This window comes from Anser cygnoides, chromosome 1, assembly GCF_040182565.1.
Source record: "Anser cygnoides isolate HZ-2024a breed goose chromosome 1, Taihu_goose_T2T_genome, whole genome shotgun sequence".
NCBI lineage: Eukaryota > Metazoa > Chordata > Aves > Anseriformes > Anatidae > Anser > Anser cygnoides.
The window spans coordinates 23,614,612-23,632,898 of record NC_089873.1 but is presented as its reverse complement, the minus strand read 5'-3'; the positions used below and the strand labels follow the sequence as shown (position 1 = coordinate 23,632,898).

At 35.5% G+C, this 18,287-nt stretch overlaps 1 protein-coding gene across 3 annotated transcripts in view; it reads right to left on the bottom strand.

The window, feature by feature from the left end:
* POT1 (protection of telomeres 1) overlaps window positions 1-18,287 on the bottom strand; it is a 73,513-nt gene that overhangs the window by 12,872 nt on the left and 42,354 nt on the right. For all 3 annotated transcript variants that reach the window (XM_048080819.2, XM_048080820.2, XM_013199204.3), the window contains exons 9-14: window positions 17,778-18,068; window positions 13,749-13,904; window positions 6,382-6,542; window positions 5,566-5,654; window positions 4,620-4,658; window positions 4,072-4,228 (exon numbers count right to left, since the gene is read on the bottom strand). In XM_048080819.2, the coding sequence (XP_047936776.1) occupies window positions 4,072-4,228; window positions 4,620-4,658; window positions 5,566-5,654; window positions 6,382-6,542; window positions 13,749-13,904; window positions 17,778-18,068 (893 nt within the window). The remainder of the gene's footprint in view (window positions 1-4,071; window positions 4,229-4,619; window positions 4,659-5,565; window positions 5,655-6,381; window positions 6,543-13,748; window positions 13,905-17,777; window positions 18,069-18,287) is intronic.

Here is an 18,287-nt window from a genome sequence, read left to right as displayed (position 1 = left end):
AAATATATATATATTTACATCAATTTAGGCATTAAGAGCTATACAACAAATTATATTAAGAAAATTCATTTCCATTTCCAACAAATATATGGAGTAATGTAAGCTTACCTATGAGCAAAGGCAGCCTAGTGCCTTTGTTCACATATGTAAATCCACGGAAAAACAAATAAGAGATTTAAGGGATTTCAGTTGGGCCTTAAAAAAGCCACACAATTGCATACCGCTTTAGAGGAATTAAAAGACCTTACAAGCTCATACAAATTCCAGCTTTATGTTCCTGCCTATTTTACTTTGTGTATTTTGGAGAAAGAAAAAAAAAAGTGCAAAAGAAGAATTGCTTCACATATGCATTGTAAAAGCAAAATCTGCAACTCTGTGTCACAGAGGTTTTGTTTTTTTTTTCTGTTGCATTAGAGAGCATCATTCATACATTTCCAGTTGTCACCCACAGGGAAATAACGCAAGGAATTCAAATTTTAACAGCATTGCCAACAGGAAAAGAGCCAAGAGGTGGTACAGAAAGAAAAAAAACACATTAGGATGTTTTCTCTTAAGCAAGACAGACCTGCCTGGGCAGGGCTTGGGCTATTTGATAAAATATTGGAAGAAAGTAGATAGAAACCTTCAGAGCAGGGTTAAAGAGAATATACCAACAACTCCTGCAGCTTACTTTGATGATTTAACTTTCAAACCCAAGAGCAGCTTGCTTTAACCAGTGAATAGAACAATTCCTGCCTATAAAGCCCAAACTTTGATATTCTTCTGCTGTAACTATAAAATTGATACACAAAAGTCTTGTTGAATCTGAACTTTCTTTTCATGAGCACACTGCTGCTGTTCATGTGAACTCTTTCTGTTTGTGTTGCTGGATAACTATTTTAAATGGAAAATTAAACTTCTGGCCTCTATAGCCTGTAGATTTCCTGCACAGGCAGGAATGGAACAAATTGGTTTTGGGAAAATGAAACCTGAAGGTTGTAATCTCTTTAGTGTGGGTATACAAATAAAACTATTTCTATTTATATCAATAACAGAAAAAGGGAACATTACTCCCATCTACAAAAAAGGGCAAAGAGGAGACGGGGAACTAAGGGCTGTACAGCCTCATCTCTATCCCTGGGAAAAAGATGGAGCAGATAATCCCAGAAACCATTTCCAGGTACATGAAGGGCAAGAAAATCATCAGTGCTAGACAGCATGGATTCACCAACGGGAAATCATGCTTGACCAAATTTATAAGTTTCTATGATGAAATGACCAGTCTGGTAGATGAGGGAAGAGCCGCAGATGTTGTCCACCTGAACTTTAGTAAGACTTTTGACAATAAATCCCATAATATCTTCATAGATGAGCTGTTGATGAGTAGGCTGAATGGGCAGACAGTGAGGTGACTTGGAAACAGCTGGGCCCAGAGGATGGTGATCAGTGGTGCAAAGAGTGCCACGTGTAACTGGAGGCCAGTAACTAGCCGAGTACCCCAGGGGTCAATATGGGATCCAGTCCTGTTTAACACCTTCACTAGTTATCTGAATGATGAGTGCAGCAAGTTTGCTGACGACTGGAGAGGGTGGCAGATACACCAGAGGGTCATGCTGTCATCCAAGAGAACCTCAACAGGTTGAAGAAATGGTCTGACAGGGAGGTTCACAGGGACCTTGGGGAAGTATAAAGTCTTGCATAGGGGGAGGAACAAGCCCACGCACCAGTATATGCTGGGGGCTACCCAGCTCAAAAGCAGCTCTGCAGAAAAGGATCCGGGGGTCCCAGTAGACACTAAGTTGAAAATGAGTCAGCAGTGCGCCCTCAGCACAAACAGGGTTAATGGCAGCCTGGGCTGCATTAGGCAAAGTATTGCCAGCAGGTTGAGGGAAGTTATCCTTACCTTCTACCCCGCAGAGGTGAGGCCACAGCTGGAGTACTGTGTCCAGTTCTGGGCTCCCCAGTAAACAAGAAATACTTGGACATAACATAGTCCAACAAAGGACCACAAAAATGATTAAGGGACTGGAGTATCTCTCTTATAAGCAAAGGCTGAGAGAGATTTATTTATTTATTTTTAATCCTGGAGAAGAGAAGGCTCAGGGGGGATCTCATCAATGCATATAAATACCCGAGGGGCAGAGAGGACAAAGCCAGACTCTTTTCAGTGGTGTCCAGCAGCAGGACGAGGTAAAGGGCACAAACTGAAACACAACAGGTTCTGTCTGAACATCAGGAAACACTTTGGTGGCTGAGCAATGGAACAGGTTGCCTAGAAAGGTTGCGGAGTCTCCCTCCTTGGAAATATTCACAAGCCACGTGGACATAGTCTAGGTGGTCATGCTTGAGCAGGGAGGCTGGACCAGATGACCTCCAGAAGATCCTTCCAATCTCAATCATTCTGAGAATATTTTGCTATTTAGAGGGAATCTTTCAAAGTCTGATAAAACAAAAATACACCTCTCACTAGGACTTCATGTATGAAGAATTATAAGCATCTTACTGCAGAAAGTTAAAGGTTCAAATTCACATTGAACTTTGTTCAGTCAAGCTCTTCAGTACGTGCTAAAACAGGAAACAACTTCTTTGCCACGGCAGAATATGTAAGAATCATATTTCCTTCTCTGGCCTTTTAATTCACTCAACTCAAGCTGCAGTATTGTATTTCACTGATTCCTTTCACCTGACATACAATGTTGAGAACAGAGAAGCTAAATTTCTGGAAAAATCACTGCAAGTAGTCCCATCACTGCTGCAGGATGGTAGCAGTAGCAGTAGTAAGAAATACTCTAACTGAAGCCTTGCAAATCTTTCTGGTTGAAAGCCTGCCCTAATTATGAGGCAAAAAGATGGCAGCAATACGTGAAAGAGCAGGAGACTCAAACAGGAATGGGGAATCTAACAAGTCAAGAATTTATATAAAGTCAAGTAAAATTGTGGGATAAGGATAAAGCTCAAAAGGAACAAACAAAATGCTACCAATTCTACAGGCTTGTACAGAGTTGGCAAATATATCTAAAAAAGTGGCAGAGAGAGTTGGTAATTATTTCCTTTTTATACTTGGTAATAAAGATCAAGTACTTCTATGTTTTGAAGATGATGAAGCACTACTTCTTACATTAGCAACCAAGATAATAATATAACAACATCTGGCGAGAAATACTGTTAAAGGAGCAAGCGTATTACTTTGCACCCAAAAGCACCAGGAAAAGCTAGTATGGGCATTTTCTTGCCTCAGTGACTTTCATTTATAATAAATTTTGATTATATAAAAAAATCCAAAAGGATAGGAGAATGCTAACATGCCATCACTTAAAGAAGGAAACAGTTTACATCAGTTTAACATAAAGCTGTTTGCTCAGGACTGATGCGAGGCTAACCCACGCAAGAAAAAAAAAAGGTGATACAGGATTCAGATAATCATGAATAGCACTAAAATGCATGTCGCTTTATATTTTAATTGAAAATAGGCTGTGTCAAACAAACTTTCCCCCATTTTAGAGAGATTACAGTAGAAATGTCTGTTTTTAGGTGAGATCATTTAATCAAACATTATTTGATACGATGAGAAACCACATTACAAGGGAAATAACAATCATAAAATTGGTGAGTAAATTGACTTGAGTCAGAAAAAAGACAAAAATAGTGAGATGAATGTTATTTCCCTGGTATTTTTGGATCAAGAAAAGATGGCTCCTCTGGAAGATTCACTTTATCCAAAGACATATTAATGCTGACCATAATTTAGAGACTATGATCCTATGACTATCACACCCTTTTGCACATCCTATTTTAAATCTGCAAGACAGAACCAAGTACTTAAATACAACGTCAGTGTAAGAAATGCTCACTGTCAAATTTGAAAGTAAAGAAAAATTGTTTTGAAAGTGCAAAAAGGATCCTGTAACTGTAACCCATCTGATGATTTCAAATTTTCTTATTACCAGTGAGCTTCAAATCTTTGCTCAAAATGAAATACATTTAAATTCAGCTCATTTTACACAAAAAGAAGATAAAAATACACTGAAAATCTAGACATCCTAAAACACATAGAACAATTTCTAAATTACTTTTACTGTGTAAAGCACTTACAAAGAATTGCATTTGGAACAATGAAGTTTAATAGACTGATAGAGCTTCTGGGGTTTAAAAGTTCTCAGCTTTGCTCTAATGCGATACTGTTGAGGAGCTCTGCTGTTCCGAATAGTTTTCAGTACAGTGTTACTCAAATCCTGATGATCTGTCAATACTGCAAAACAACAAAAAAAAGCCACACATACCTATTAAACAACATAGTATTCGGAATATGCGGAATGGCCACTGCAGGTATGCATTTTCTCTTAATTCTCTCCTTATCTTTCCCCTCGAAGTTGCAGCCTCAGATTTATTAATACAACATGCTACGGCAGCCTTTAAGATAAGGCTGTGGGACCACGGTGTAGAAACTCTACATATGGAAATAAAATACCTACTTGTTTTATTCCTTTATAAATAAAAACAATTCATAAACTCAGAATCTTATAATAGTTCTTACTGTAATAAGCAATGGACATTACTTCAATATTTGAGCTGATGTCTCAAAAACAGCTTTTGTTCTTTAGTAGAAATAAACTTTATTTTGTCATCAAAATGTTCCTTACCTGTAACAGATAATTGCTGACATCTCTGTGATTCGAGATCTGAAATCAAGAAAAATTTCCTAATTATTTTCCTTCCTTTTCTTCTTTACCATGTGGACATACAAAACCAGATAGACAGACAAATACACAACAAAAAGTCAAACACATAAAATTAACTCTTTCTGATTTTTCATAGCGTATAAAATGAATGATAATTACTGATATAAACTGTATTTATCCCTCTACAATCTTTCTGGACAAGAATCCAGACATTATTCTAAAAAAAATATGGACTGCCTGGTCCCTCCTCTGAACAGCCTCTACTACACATACACAGTGCAGTAAATCCGTTCAAAATTCTAAGTATTTTACTAATGGCTAAGTAACGTAGGATTTTAAAAGCCAGAAGCAAAGATGCAGACTGTATCCAACCAGCTTCAGAGTTTAATCAACTTTTAGTTATTTTTATTCTAAGATAAAAATACCATTAAAAGAATTAATATAGGATCTGGAGAACTGTCCGTAAGATACTACTTTTCCATGGCACCACACTTTGCAACTCTTCCACTAACATAACTTTTCCACTCGAGGGATTTGGAAAGTCTCCTCAGCAAGCAGCTGTGTAGTGGCGTTTCCAGTGTCTGTCTTTAACAAACCTTCTGTTAGAGAGAGGGATTTATTATGACACTCGACTTTATGACCTAATATAGTACGATTAAGAACACAGCCTGTGTTTAATAATTTATTCACTACCTTCTATGAAAATATTTTTCAATGTATGTGAAAGGCTTCTACTATGAGATAGGACAGCGTAAGGTCAATTTCCAGTCTAATAAATCAAAAGAATTCTTTAACACTTTGTATGTGAAAGTAATATCACACATTTAGAGAAGCAATAACTGTAACCTTATCTTGATCACATATATATATTAGAAGAAAGAGGAAATCAGTTTTCAGTTATTCTTACCTGCAATATTGTTAGAAGTGCTATCTAATTCCAGCGAAGACATGCTATCCATACTCTGACTGTCTGCCAGTTCCACAGATTCTAAGAATCTAAAAATAAATGGCTACATATATTATAATCTAGTAGTCTCTCATGTGTGTATATATATATATACAGATATAGATATATGAATAAGAGACTATATATATGAAACTTACTGTTTATCAGTACACAGGTATAATGTTCAGACATAAATTCTCCAGCAGAGATATAAAACTCAATTGAATCATAAGTTGCAGGACTGCATATTAATGATGCAGGTGACACTCCTTTCCAAAGCACTTCTGGAACTTTAAACACAACACAGTGCCAAAAGAAATTCTATATTCCTGATAAAGGAACAGGGACTTTGGTTACTTAGCTTTTCCTTGTGTATAAACTTGGTTCAGAAAAGTTTTATATTACATGCTTCATTTTAAACATCTTTTAAGACTCACTATTTGCAACTAACACATATGCATATGCTTAAAGTGTCCTAAAGCCAGTTGCTTAACTATGGCTTTTATCTCTAAAAATACGTCACTATAAAACAGAGTAAGTATGTTAGAGTTGCCGATTCATTACAGCACTATAAAATACAAATCTTAATTTTCCAATTTAAAAAAAATACCTTTCATTTACTTATCCTCCCAAATACCTATTCTTCACATTAGCAGTGCTAAAGGCATATTCTGTTCCAGAGTTTCTGGTTCTTACATCCATTTACAATTCTAAACTGGTATAGTTGGAATGCTGTTTTCCAGAATCACCTAGGAAAAAAAAAAAAGTAGAACTTACGTTTTTAGTTCTTTAACATCTGGGTGACTTTCTGGTAACACTCCTATTCCTCGACCATAACAGGTGCCACCATGAAGATGGAATTCTACATGTGAAACATCTTCATTTTCAGCACTTGCTTGTTTTGTATGAATACTGTAAATTCTCAGAAAACTTCCAATCTTAAAAAAAGGAAAAGATTTGGTAACACAAAGTTAGCTATTTACTTGGAAAAATGTAGGCCTCATAAAGCCCTCTCCCTGTTTTTACAGAATCACAGAATAGCTAAGCTTGGCAGGGACCTCTGGACATCATCTCACCAATCACCCTGCTCAAAGCAGAGCAGATTGCTCGGGGCCTGTCCAGCTGGGTTTTGAATATTTTCAAAGATGGATACTCCAAAACCTCTTGGGGTGACCTATGCGTTTTGCTTTATCAGACTTTACTGGCAGCAAAGGCTGCATTCAGAACCAGCATAAGTCTTCTTACAAAATCTGATTCTCGAGCAGTCTTAAGAATACAGATCAAGGGAGCCAATGTATTCCTTTCCCGAGGGCACAGTTTGTCTTCTATATTCTCTATGCAACCCTCAAGAGACTGACGTGCTGCAACTTTGCCATGTATGATCATCCTCAGCAATTCACAGTGTCCATCAACATGCATGGCATGTTATCTCTTCATGTATACAAATACATCTGCTTACACAGGTTTCTCTACTGTATCTCAATTTTACTTTACAGATAACATTTTTTCTATGCCAGAAGAAAAGGAAATGCATTAGAAATTCAAAGATTTTGAGACACGGATTCCAAAATCTCCCAGATTTCCAGGGAGTACATGGAGTGTGTACTTCCTGTTTTGCTTATTTTGTGTTCTCTGAAAGTTTGGTCAAGCTACACAAATGGACTTACAGAAGTCCCTATTCAGAAAGAAGTTACAGAGTGGCAACCACTGAACATATCTTTACAACTTTGTTTTTATTTCAGAATTTTACTCCCTTTATCCCTCTCTATCACCAACTCCGTCCAAAAAACCCCAAACCAATGTTCTAGAGTAGATAATCTCGAGACTTCATTATATTGTTAATTTCCCTATGATGTGTCTTAAAGGCCTTTGAATCAAATTTACTAGCACCTAAATAATTTTTTTAAAGTCTAACCTAAGATTCAGTTGATAAATGGTAAGCTACATATATTCAATAACCTGGATTTATATTCACCCTAAGTATCTTTTAAATAGCACTATATAAATGATAAATTATTTTAAATGGAATTCCATTAACATTAATATTACAGCAGCCAGTCTGTTAAGCCTTATTTCAGCTTTAGCTCTAATTTTAGATACACTGACAGCCAGTGACAGAGTAACTTTAAACTGTAGAAACTCAAAAAAAATCACGGAATCACAGAATGGCTGACCATCTAGTTCCAATCCCCCTGCCATAAGCAGGGACACCTCCCACTGTACCAGGCTGCTCAAAGCGCCATCTAACCTGGCCTTGAAAACTTCCAGGGATAGGGCATCCACAGCTTCTCTGGGCAACTTGTGCCAGTGCCTCACCACCCTCTGAGTGAAGAATTTCCTCCTAATATCTGATCTACATCTCCCCTCTTTTAGTTTAAAACCTTTCCCCTTTGTCCTATCACTATCTGCCTGTGTAAAGAAAGTGTACCTGTGAGACTGGATTGGCCAGGTCTTAAGACTACACGTAGATAAACATCTGGATGCACAAAAGGACATAGAGCAGCACCTTGATTCTGGAATCCTTCTGGAATCTGTATCAAGGAACAGCCTACAACTATATAATGCTGGTATCAAACTGCTTCTTTAAACAATAATAATGTATGAAAAAGGCAGCATATTTTCAAATTCAGGCACTTAGGACATAAAGTTGCACTTCAGCCAGCACCTATTTTGCTTCTGCCATAGAGCTCCTACCAGAGTTTTAATTATCTGTATATTAGGGGCTGCTCATTTTGTCCATTGAAAGCATCTCACTCGTTTTACACAACTTACCATATGTGGTTACTGGCAATAACTAGTATCATCACTCTTTATATTTGCGCAACCACTGAAATTACTGGTGATGGACTGTCAGTTGCTAGCAGGCTAGAAATGAGGTGCTTCTGAAGGTTTCATGTTGTTTCACACTCGACAGACAAAAACAGCTAACATTTAGATTATAAAGCAAGCAGCGTAACATCGGTTTACTGCTCTTTTATTGTATGTTTCCTCTAAATAAATGCTTCAAAAGCATTGCACCTAGGTTACATCGGTATTCCTATCTTTACCTTCTGTAAGAGATAGTTCACTTTTTAGATCTGGAAGGAGATTTTCCCCCCTTAAGGAGATCCGCCCATCTGCTCTAAATCCAGTTAAGAACCTTAAGCCCATAAGCATTCTGCAGGGAAGAAGTACTGGACATAACATATATATGATACTGAATAATATATATATCATAGTATCACCACTTGCATTAACTGAATCCGTATCTAACCATAAATTCATAGCAACAAAATGCTTTCTGGAACAGGACTCAGTTATGGTAATGAACATCCTTTGCAGCTTTTTTTTTTCCCCACCCCCAGAAGAGGAGCATTCCTTACAGCTGTATCAATACAATAATGTACAGCATCTCTGTCAATATACTAGAATGGCACTTCGGGAAAAACTCCCTGAATTTTTTTTAGGTCCTCCTTTCCTTTCTATTGCCCATCTCCAGCAGAACCAAACAAGCATGCAAGAAGGCCCACTGATACAAACAGGACAACTTGCACATTTAGATCATGGCTTATCTGAAGCATTTTTATTTATGTATTTATTCTCTTTTCAGATGCTAAATTTCATTTAAGTATGTTCAATAAACAAAAATGCAAGGGACAGACATTATAAAACTAAACAGATAACTATGACAAATGCTTTTGGACAAACAGCCTTTTAAGTTCTTAACTAAGTTCTGCCTATCAAATAACCTTATGTCAATATATTATTGTCAACCTACCTTTTTTTTTTTTTTCCCCCAAGAGCAATTTGTATATGAGCAGGAAAAATTCTATTAGAATTGAAGTGGGTTTTGTTTTCTTTCAAAAACACTGTATGAAAAAAATAAGTATTTAATGTTGCTAACGTGGTAGAGGAGAGCCAAGAAGGCAAGAATGTAAAATGTTGATTTTGCCTTCTAAAATTGTGTGCTGAAATTCATGCAAAAAGTCGAATGAATTACGTATTTCAGTGCAACACTCAACTTCCTCAAATTTATGATCAGTAAAAAAAAAAATTGCTTTCTCCATATGCATTTTATTAGATCACTTCTGAAAACGCTATTATTTTTATATATTTTAATATCACTCATAACTGTACTACAGAGATGCATTATAATCAGCATTGCCAAATACTGAAAACATCAGGAAGATATAAATGTCAACATAAAATAACAGATCTGATTGTGCAAGACAGACTTGCAATTTCCATGAATTCCTTTGGGAGGCAGCATTGCTTACTCTTTACAGTGAAAAACTGCTGTGGGTGTTAAGGCTAAATATGTTACTGTATTTCTGTTGTTTACTGAATGCCTGTAGATCAAGTATACATTATATACTTGACTGAGACAAAATTATAATCTACATTAAAGCAAAAAAACATGATTTACAGAGCCATTATTCAAATTTAGTACAAAAGCAACTCTTGACAGAATTTTATTTATGAACTACCTACCTACCTCATTCAAAGCAAATTTATTTAAAATGAAATTAAAACAATAACAACACATTGCTGGCAACACTATAAAATACACTAACATCCTAATTGCAGTACAATTCAAATATGCCTATTTTAAAAACAGATAAAGCCAAAAAAATTTTAAGACGTCACAGTTTCCTGTAACTTGACAACTTCAAAATAAAACAACAACACTTTTTAGTATAGCAAATTCTTATAATTACTTCAAAACATAATGGGTTGCATTCATATTTAATACACTGATTATTTCTGAAAAGTCTTTTGTCAAGGTAGTTAAATATTTACGTTTGGACACAAAGACACTTGTGACAAGAGCTTGTCTTTATCTACAGGAATCACTTAACCAAATCAATCTATGCTGACTTTTATGCCTATTTTATGGCTAATAATATTCAAAGTGATTTCTTTGTGATCATTTTCATATCAGCACTCAAATTTTACTAAGTAAATTGTGCGCAACTTTTTGCAAGTGACAAGAAGCACATACACAGTATTTAGGTATGGTCCCAAGGACCTCGGGAATAATAAAAGGAAGGAATTCCACCAAGGAATAATAAAAAAAAAAAAGCAACTTAAATCCATTAAACAGGTTGTGGGGTTGTTTTTTGTTCTTTTTAATTAATACAAGTGAAGAAAATACCACACAGGTCAAAGGAATACTACCCAAGCCTGAAAAGTATGAAACTAGATAATACAGCCAAGCAACTCGAAGTTACAGGTTAGAAATGTGACTCAGACAGACACTAGCACCATCAAAAAAGACTTGAGATTGTATACAGCTGGAACAACAACAGAAAATATTCAAATTTTGCACCTGAAGACATATAACAATAGTAAACGTCGAGACACTAAAGACTAGGACCTTGAGCGTGATCACACTTAACTATTTTGATTATACTAACTAGAAAATACATGGCAAAAAAAAAAAAGATTATATTAACCCATGAGGGGAATGCACAGTACCACATATCCACTGAATAACTGTATATGAAGGAAATCTCTAACCAGATGTGGACAGCTGGACTCCTACTGTGCACTGATGGACCTCTGATGCTCATCGTGGCATTCAGTATCAAGCAAAACACCCCAGATGGAGAAATCCATGTCACAGACTTTTTTTTTTTTTTTTTTTTTTTGAGTTGTATAGTAAGGTTTGAGTGAATCCTGAGGACCTCTGGGAAATCTGGAAGAAGTGTGGGTAACAACAAACTGCAACCTACAGGGATCAACTGTACTCTGGAGAGCTAGCTGCATGCTGGGGTTCCTACAAAAACAGGAAAGCCTCATGTACCAAGGCTAGTCAAAGGAAGAGGGAAATTCTGCAAAAATGAAGTGAACACCACTGTCTCTGCTTAGCTGTACTTCTGTTTATGTTTCTATGCCCCAGGAAATAATCTATTTCAGAGATGAGATTTCTGAAAATTCTGTGTTCTGCTAAGGCAGCAAATGCTGAAAAGACATTTTTTACCAGGGGAAGAAGGCCAGCAAATATAGGTTGCAAAAAGTCTATTTGCAGTATCAGCTGCAGCATCCCTTTGAAATTACAAAGTTCTCTTCATTGAGATTTGTAAATATTATTTGACTGGTGAAAAGGGATAAAATGCTCACATCTTCAATGTTCTCTGGACAGACAACACAAACAAGGAGCTTTTAACAAATGCCTGCAGCACAGGCTAGGATTTGCTATCAATTGACTGTAATAAGTCACACAGTTTCTCTAGACCGTGTAGTGGTTACTCAGAGCTTCCCTGTGTGAGCATTTACCTACAGATACAATTATAAATAAGATTTTTATTTTATTATTATTTTTTTTTCAGTCTGCCCTTCTTGGTATCAAGGCTGCATAAAGCAGATTGTTCCTACATAAAACATCATTTCAGAGCTGCAACTGTCATTGCAAATAATACATGACAACATGGGAGTGTAACCTAACAGCTCCTCAACAATTTACAATAACAAGGCAATTCCAAGCTCCTTTCAAATGCAGAAGAGATGGCTCAAAAATAGTGTGCTTTTATTGTTTCTGAAACCATAAACTGGCAGATCATTTAGTACACAGTTTCTGTCCACACTGTTCTTGTGATTACACTCAGGAAGGTGCACAAGCATACACTCAATTCCCTCCAGTTTAATACGTCCACATAGATTATTTTTTTAAATATTTGCATAACAAGACCCTGTATGAAATAAAAAATATGCAGATTAATACGCAGTATTTTAATTAATTTTCTTAGTGTGAGATGATCTCCACTAGTATTTAAAAATAAACCTTTTATTAAAGCTTCAATTTTATAAGGAGTCCCAAAAATCTAATTATCTTTAGATTTTTCTGTGAAACAAAATTAATTGCACAAATTGCAATGTAAACTCAATAAATCTTTCTGAAGTCTAATTGCTAGGGTATCAGCATTTTTTCTTCAATAACTCTAAGACAATTCACTAAAAAGTGAGAGAAAAAAATTTAAAACTTGTACAGTTTAAATGACTGAAAATATCGCAACTTTGGACACAGCCAGAAGGAGAAAAACACAACCTGTGCTGCTCAGTAGGTCAAGACAGGTTTCTAAACAGTTTCCTTTGACATTAGAACCTCTGCTACGCAACGCAATATCCAACAAATGCACAGATGCTTTACAGGTAAGTAAGAAAGGGCATACAGAAGGAAAGAAATGGGAAGAACTGATGAAGACATCCCATGTAGCACATATTCAACAGGAATTCCTGAATATATATGGGATTCATTATTTTTTAATTTCATCAATTTTAATTAATATTCATTATTTCCCCCCCTTAATTTCCAAAACATAATGCTTCATTGGAACATCAGCATTTATGCTTTTTGATAGATGAGAACAGTTAGCAAAAGAAAAATTCTGGAAGATAACCTGTAAGTAATGAAATAATTCTGTAAGTTTTGTTATGAATTCTTACTTGAAGGAAAGTTACTTTGCTTTCTGTCATTTACTTATGACTGGGCACTATGCATTAAATCGATTTCATATCTGCTGATAGCTCCAGACAACAAATGTCTACCATTTGCACTTATTTGCTTGTAAGCAATATCTTAAAAACAATGCTTGGATACAGAAGTAAAGACATAAAATGAAAGATGTGATTTTTGCTAATTTACTGTATTTAGAAGCAAGATGGCAGTATTGCTGAAGATCAAATGTTTAATTACGTTGTTTTCTCTAAGCATAATCAACATTACTGACCCACTAAATGAAGATAGCATTGCAAATTGCAGAAGTTTATAGAACAGATAAAATCCTTTATTGACTTCAGAATTACAGGCCTTTATAATGGGACTACAAGTTTAACCCCACTTTATATCATTTAAAAAATACTTCTGAAGCACAGAATACATTTTCTGAATGCATTATGTCCACAGGATTATATACGACACTACAATGTCTGTAAAGAACTGCTTAATTGGAAGATTTTTTTTTCATGGAAATTTTAGGGTAATGAGGCTATTTTACACACAAAGGAATTTTGCATTCAACTCAAAGGTATGGGGAATACACTGAAAGATAAAGAATAATATCTGAAACTAATTTAGAGCAGAACTGAAGTGATACATTCTCTGAAGTGAGTTTAAGCATAAAATAGGCCACAAAATGACAGCTAGAAACACCGAACTACATTACCTTGAGTGATTTTGCCAGTTGTACGTGGTTGTCATAAACTAGAATATCCACTGTTAGATTTCGCAGCCGATGAAGAAGAACTTTTTCTCCTTCCAGGTCTCTTGCTTCTATAGGTACCCTCCACGTTGGGTAGGGACATTTTGTGCCATCCCACACCTGCAATGAAAGTCAACCATTTCAGTATGCTCAAAAGATTTTAGATTGAGCATTTTAAATAATGTTTAGCTTTTTTTTCACTCAAACAACAGATTAAAAAAAAAAAGAGTCTAACAATAAGAAATCTTAACTCGAGTATATGTTCTAAAGTTCTTAAATGACTGAAATTAAATTTTATGGGACTTTTTTTTTTTTCTCCTTTACAGAGTATAATATAACCTCCACACAGAACACAATTAAATGTTAAAAACCTGGTTTTCTTAAAATTAAAAAAAAAAGTGCTAGCAAAACCTCAACTGTTTATCCAGCAAATACAACCATTAGAATTTACTGCATAACTGCCTATATTTAATATTTTAATCATTGCTGGTTTTTTTGAGCACTCCAGCTCCAGAATGTGAAACCTCAGTACACAGCACATGCTCCATTAATTACTAATGATTTCCTACATCAGTCTACACTGCTAGTTATGCAGAACAGATCAGAAAAGCATCACTATTTAACATATACCTAATAACTAGGATTCTAAAAATTGGTTCCCTAAAGCTAAGTTCATGACATACACTTAAGTAGTGAAATATCAATAGAATTATATTTGAGCTACCAAAATTATGAAAAAGAAAGATTACCAACAAACAGGTAATAACAGACTTAGCACTTTGCAACCATAATCTTACTACTTAACATTAAACTTTCAGTGCTGGCCCCTTACAATATATTCTGTAAGCTATAGTTTAGAATTCCTAAAGACACACTCTTCTCAAAGGCAACAGCAGAAATAATGCTCTGAAATATTAGTACAGAAAAAATAATAATCTAGAAGCATTTGAGATTGTGAGACCAAATTCATTTCATAGGAACTTATGCATATTGGTTCAACAGAAGCTAATTTTCAGATAGTTCATGATACCACCTCTTTGGTATCATGAAAAAAGCACTGTGAGTGAGAAGGGGATAAGGAGGGGTAAGGCGAAGACACCAAAGGTTAATTTTTAAAGGGTTTCTACCCCTTTCTGAATGCTTAACTGCTGTGGATCAAAGGACCCACAGGAAAAGATCTAAGCAATAGCAAAGCCATGTGTAAATGCACCGAGAATAACTCATGGCTGAAACCTCATCCCAAATCAAGAGATAAAAGGGAAAACTGTTTACAGCAAAAATGACCCATAACATCAAATTAATGTTCTGATATAAGAGTGTATTCTGAAGGACCCTGATAATGAGGTGGTACATGCTGCCACAGATTTAAAAGGGAAAAAAAAAAAGCCTATTATTTTCTGATCCTGTACCATGAAATATTTAAAACCACCTTTGAATGAGATGCTACCCGTTGCTTGAATTAGCCAGGCTTTCCTAAAGCTGAGCTAGAGAAATACAGATTTAGTGTTTATGAAATTTAGTATTTATATTTAGTATTTATGAAAATAGTCACTTTGACAGAATGAAGAACTTTAAGTTTGTCAAGTTTCCTATTTTTCGACTGGCTTTATTTGACATACTTGTAGTTTTACACTTAACAGATGGGATCTTACAAAATGATTGAAATAACTTCAATGCGCCTCATCAGGTCCAAGGTCGACTTATTTAGCTTTAGTCCTTTGCAAGAGGAACTAATGCATCTGGTGTCAGGGCGTTTTTGGGAAGAATTTCTAAGCCCGTAGACTCTCTTGACAAAAAAAGTCCTTAGATAGGTATGTGGTTTTGTCTTTTTAATTACACAAATAAGAGCACAGATATGTCAGGAGCTTACCAGCTTCACTCTACTTAAATTGTGGATGAAAATACAGTAGCTATGACTTCCTGTTAATTTCTCTGTATCTGCTAATGCCACAGTTATGAACAGCTATCCTTGTGCCTTCATTCTTTCCAACAATAATCAGATGAACTCTGGATAAGAAACAGCAAATGGTTCCATTACCAGCCATAAACAGACTGGTATTACAGAATAGTTAGTGATGACCTCTGATCACCATGCAAGATGCTGAAATCAGAGAGATACGATGAAGCCTGCTGTCCTGACTCATTAAGTCTCTTCAGCTGAATATGCTAATTGTATGACTTAGCTTAACACAGACAACTGACAGACAGAAGAAAAGAAGAATAGTAAAACTCTTATGAAAGGTATAAATGACTGCAGAATTTCCAGCATGAGGTTTCCATTGGTTTGAAAACAAAATTCTCAGAAAGAGGTAAGCACCTCCTTCCTACCTTTGTAAGGTAAGTTATTCAGTCTTCATGCTACATCAGACTGAGGTGCTGTGCTATGTCATTTACCAAGTGTAATATTAAAGGTTATGCTATGGGTGATGCACAAAATCACTCAAAGTCATTTTAGTTACATTTGAAACAATACCACACTACTTATTTCAGTTCAACGATTAAAATCCTCATTACACTTTACTGTATTACGAACCACTAAAATAAGTGATACACTTGGAATGACGTTGCAAATTTAAATCAGTTATAAAAACTAAGAACAGAAATTTAACAGTAAATAATATTTAATGATCAATCCACTTGAGCCGGTGGTGTTTTGTTTCTTTGTTTAGTGGATCAACAAAATAACCAGACTTCTGTCTACAAGTTTTATAAAAGGCTTCTCTTACAGCACGACCAACATTTGATATATAAGGAAAGGACTCTGACCTGTTTGAAGGGAGCAAAAGCATATCAATGTTCATCTACCTTAGTTTTTTGTGATGTATTTTAATGCAGATTTAAGTATTTAACATTTTCATGTGCTAAAAAAAAAAAAAAAGACACTGACAAGGAATCAGAGAAACTGAACTAGTGCTATTGGATTTCATTAAGCTTTTACTGTCCTGTCTAGACAATCCCCAGCCCTCAAGTTATTCTCATTACTATAAAAAATTGACAAAATAGACTTTAGAGCTTACAGCACACAAAAAAAGGTAAATAAATATTAATAACTTAAGAAAGCACTTGCCTCTGTCCTTGCAAAGGGTCCTTCAGTGCTGAATATATACTTATTAATGAATGACAATTAGTCCACAAAGTTCTGAAATTTTACTGAGTATCATGACAACCATTTCACAAGAGACAGTTAAATGGAAATACTTTTAACAGCTGCAAAACATGTTACAGGATGACACTTAAGGTTTCTTTCTGCGTAGTGCATTCATTGGTCTGCATGAGAAAAAACTTTCCTGCTTTAGTAAAGGAAAAATGCAATGTGCTGTTTCTAAAAATATTGTAGCAACATTTAATGCAGCAGTACCAAGGACTAATGTTATTTTCCATTTTATGACTTTATAATAGTCTGTTCATCACTCACATTTTAACAATCAACTGAAAATACTGAGAAGAAATACAGAGGTGTTTCAGAATAACATCAGGCTGATGCATAGGGAGCTAAGCCAGGAAAAATATGGAGACCTAGTTTATATTTAGCTGATGTTAAGGATCACTCCATGGAAGGTACTTTCCAGTTGTGGGGCATTTCAACATTTTGTACTTTCATTAGGCACTGGTCCCCGAAGTGCTTATACATAACTAAAAGAAGTTACCTAGAGCTCTAGAAAATGCTACATATTGCATTAATTATATCCTGTAGATCTAGAAAAACTAGCAATAATTGCTACTGACTAAAAGACAAGGTTCGAATTCAAAACTAACAGTATTATTCAACTTTAAGAAATCCTACAATATTTACCTACGTGTCTGTGAAAACTACCATACGTATCGATGCACCTTAAAACACTCTCTGAAGAAATAAATTATATGAGCAACTTTAAAAAGAACTGGGATTTGTTTTGTTTTCATAGAAATGGAAGGGTAAAGGATCATACATTTCCTTAGCCTCTACATATTTATCCACATAACATTATAACAAATTCAAGAAAATAAATCTACCTTTAGAAGAAAAGAAGATCCATCCACTTGTGCCTTCCCCACCAGCTGGCAAGTGAGATCAAAGAACAGCATTGGTCGAACACCAGACAGTTTTGCTGCTGGTCCAGAGATGGAAAGATTACTGGCTGCCCAAATACGTAATTCTTCTACTGTTTTTTCTTCTTCATCCATGAAAGTATATACTTTACTAGAGGTTCGAGGAACTACTGGTGCTCCTACAGTTCCATCAAACGTCAAGGATGCAAATCCTGCACTGGTAATTCCCTGCATCTGTCCATTGTATTCTCTGATCTAGAACAAAACACGAAGAAAAAATGGTCATAATTCACTGTAATATTCTTATGCTTCTATTTTATCATGTGTATAAAGATTAGATTATTGATCATTTTTGTTCCTGTAGGAATCAAAAATTTTCAAAAATGGAAACATTTTTGCTTCCAGTAGGAAAAAGGAGTCAAAATAAAAACAAAAAAGCAAATAAACACTAACAAGAAAACAGTGTATAAGCCA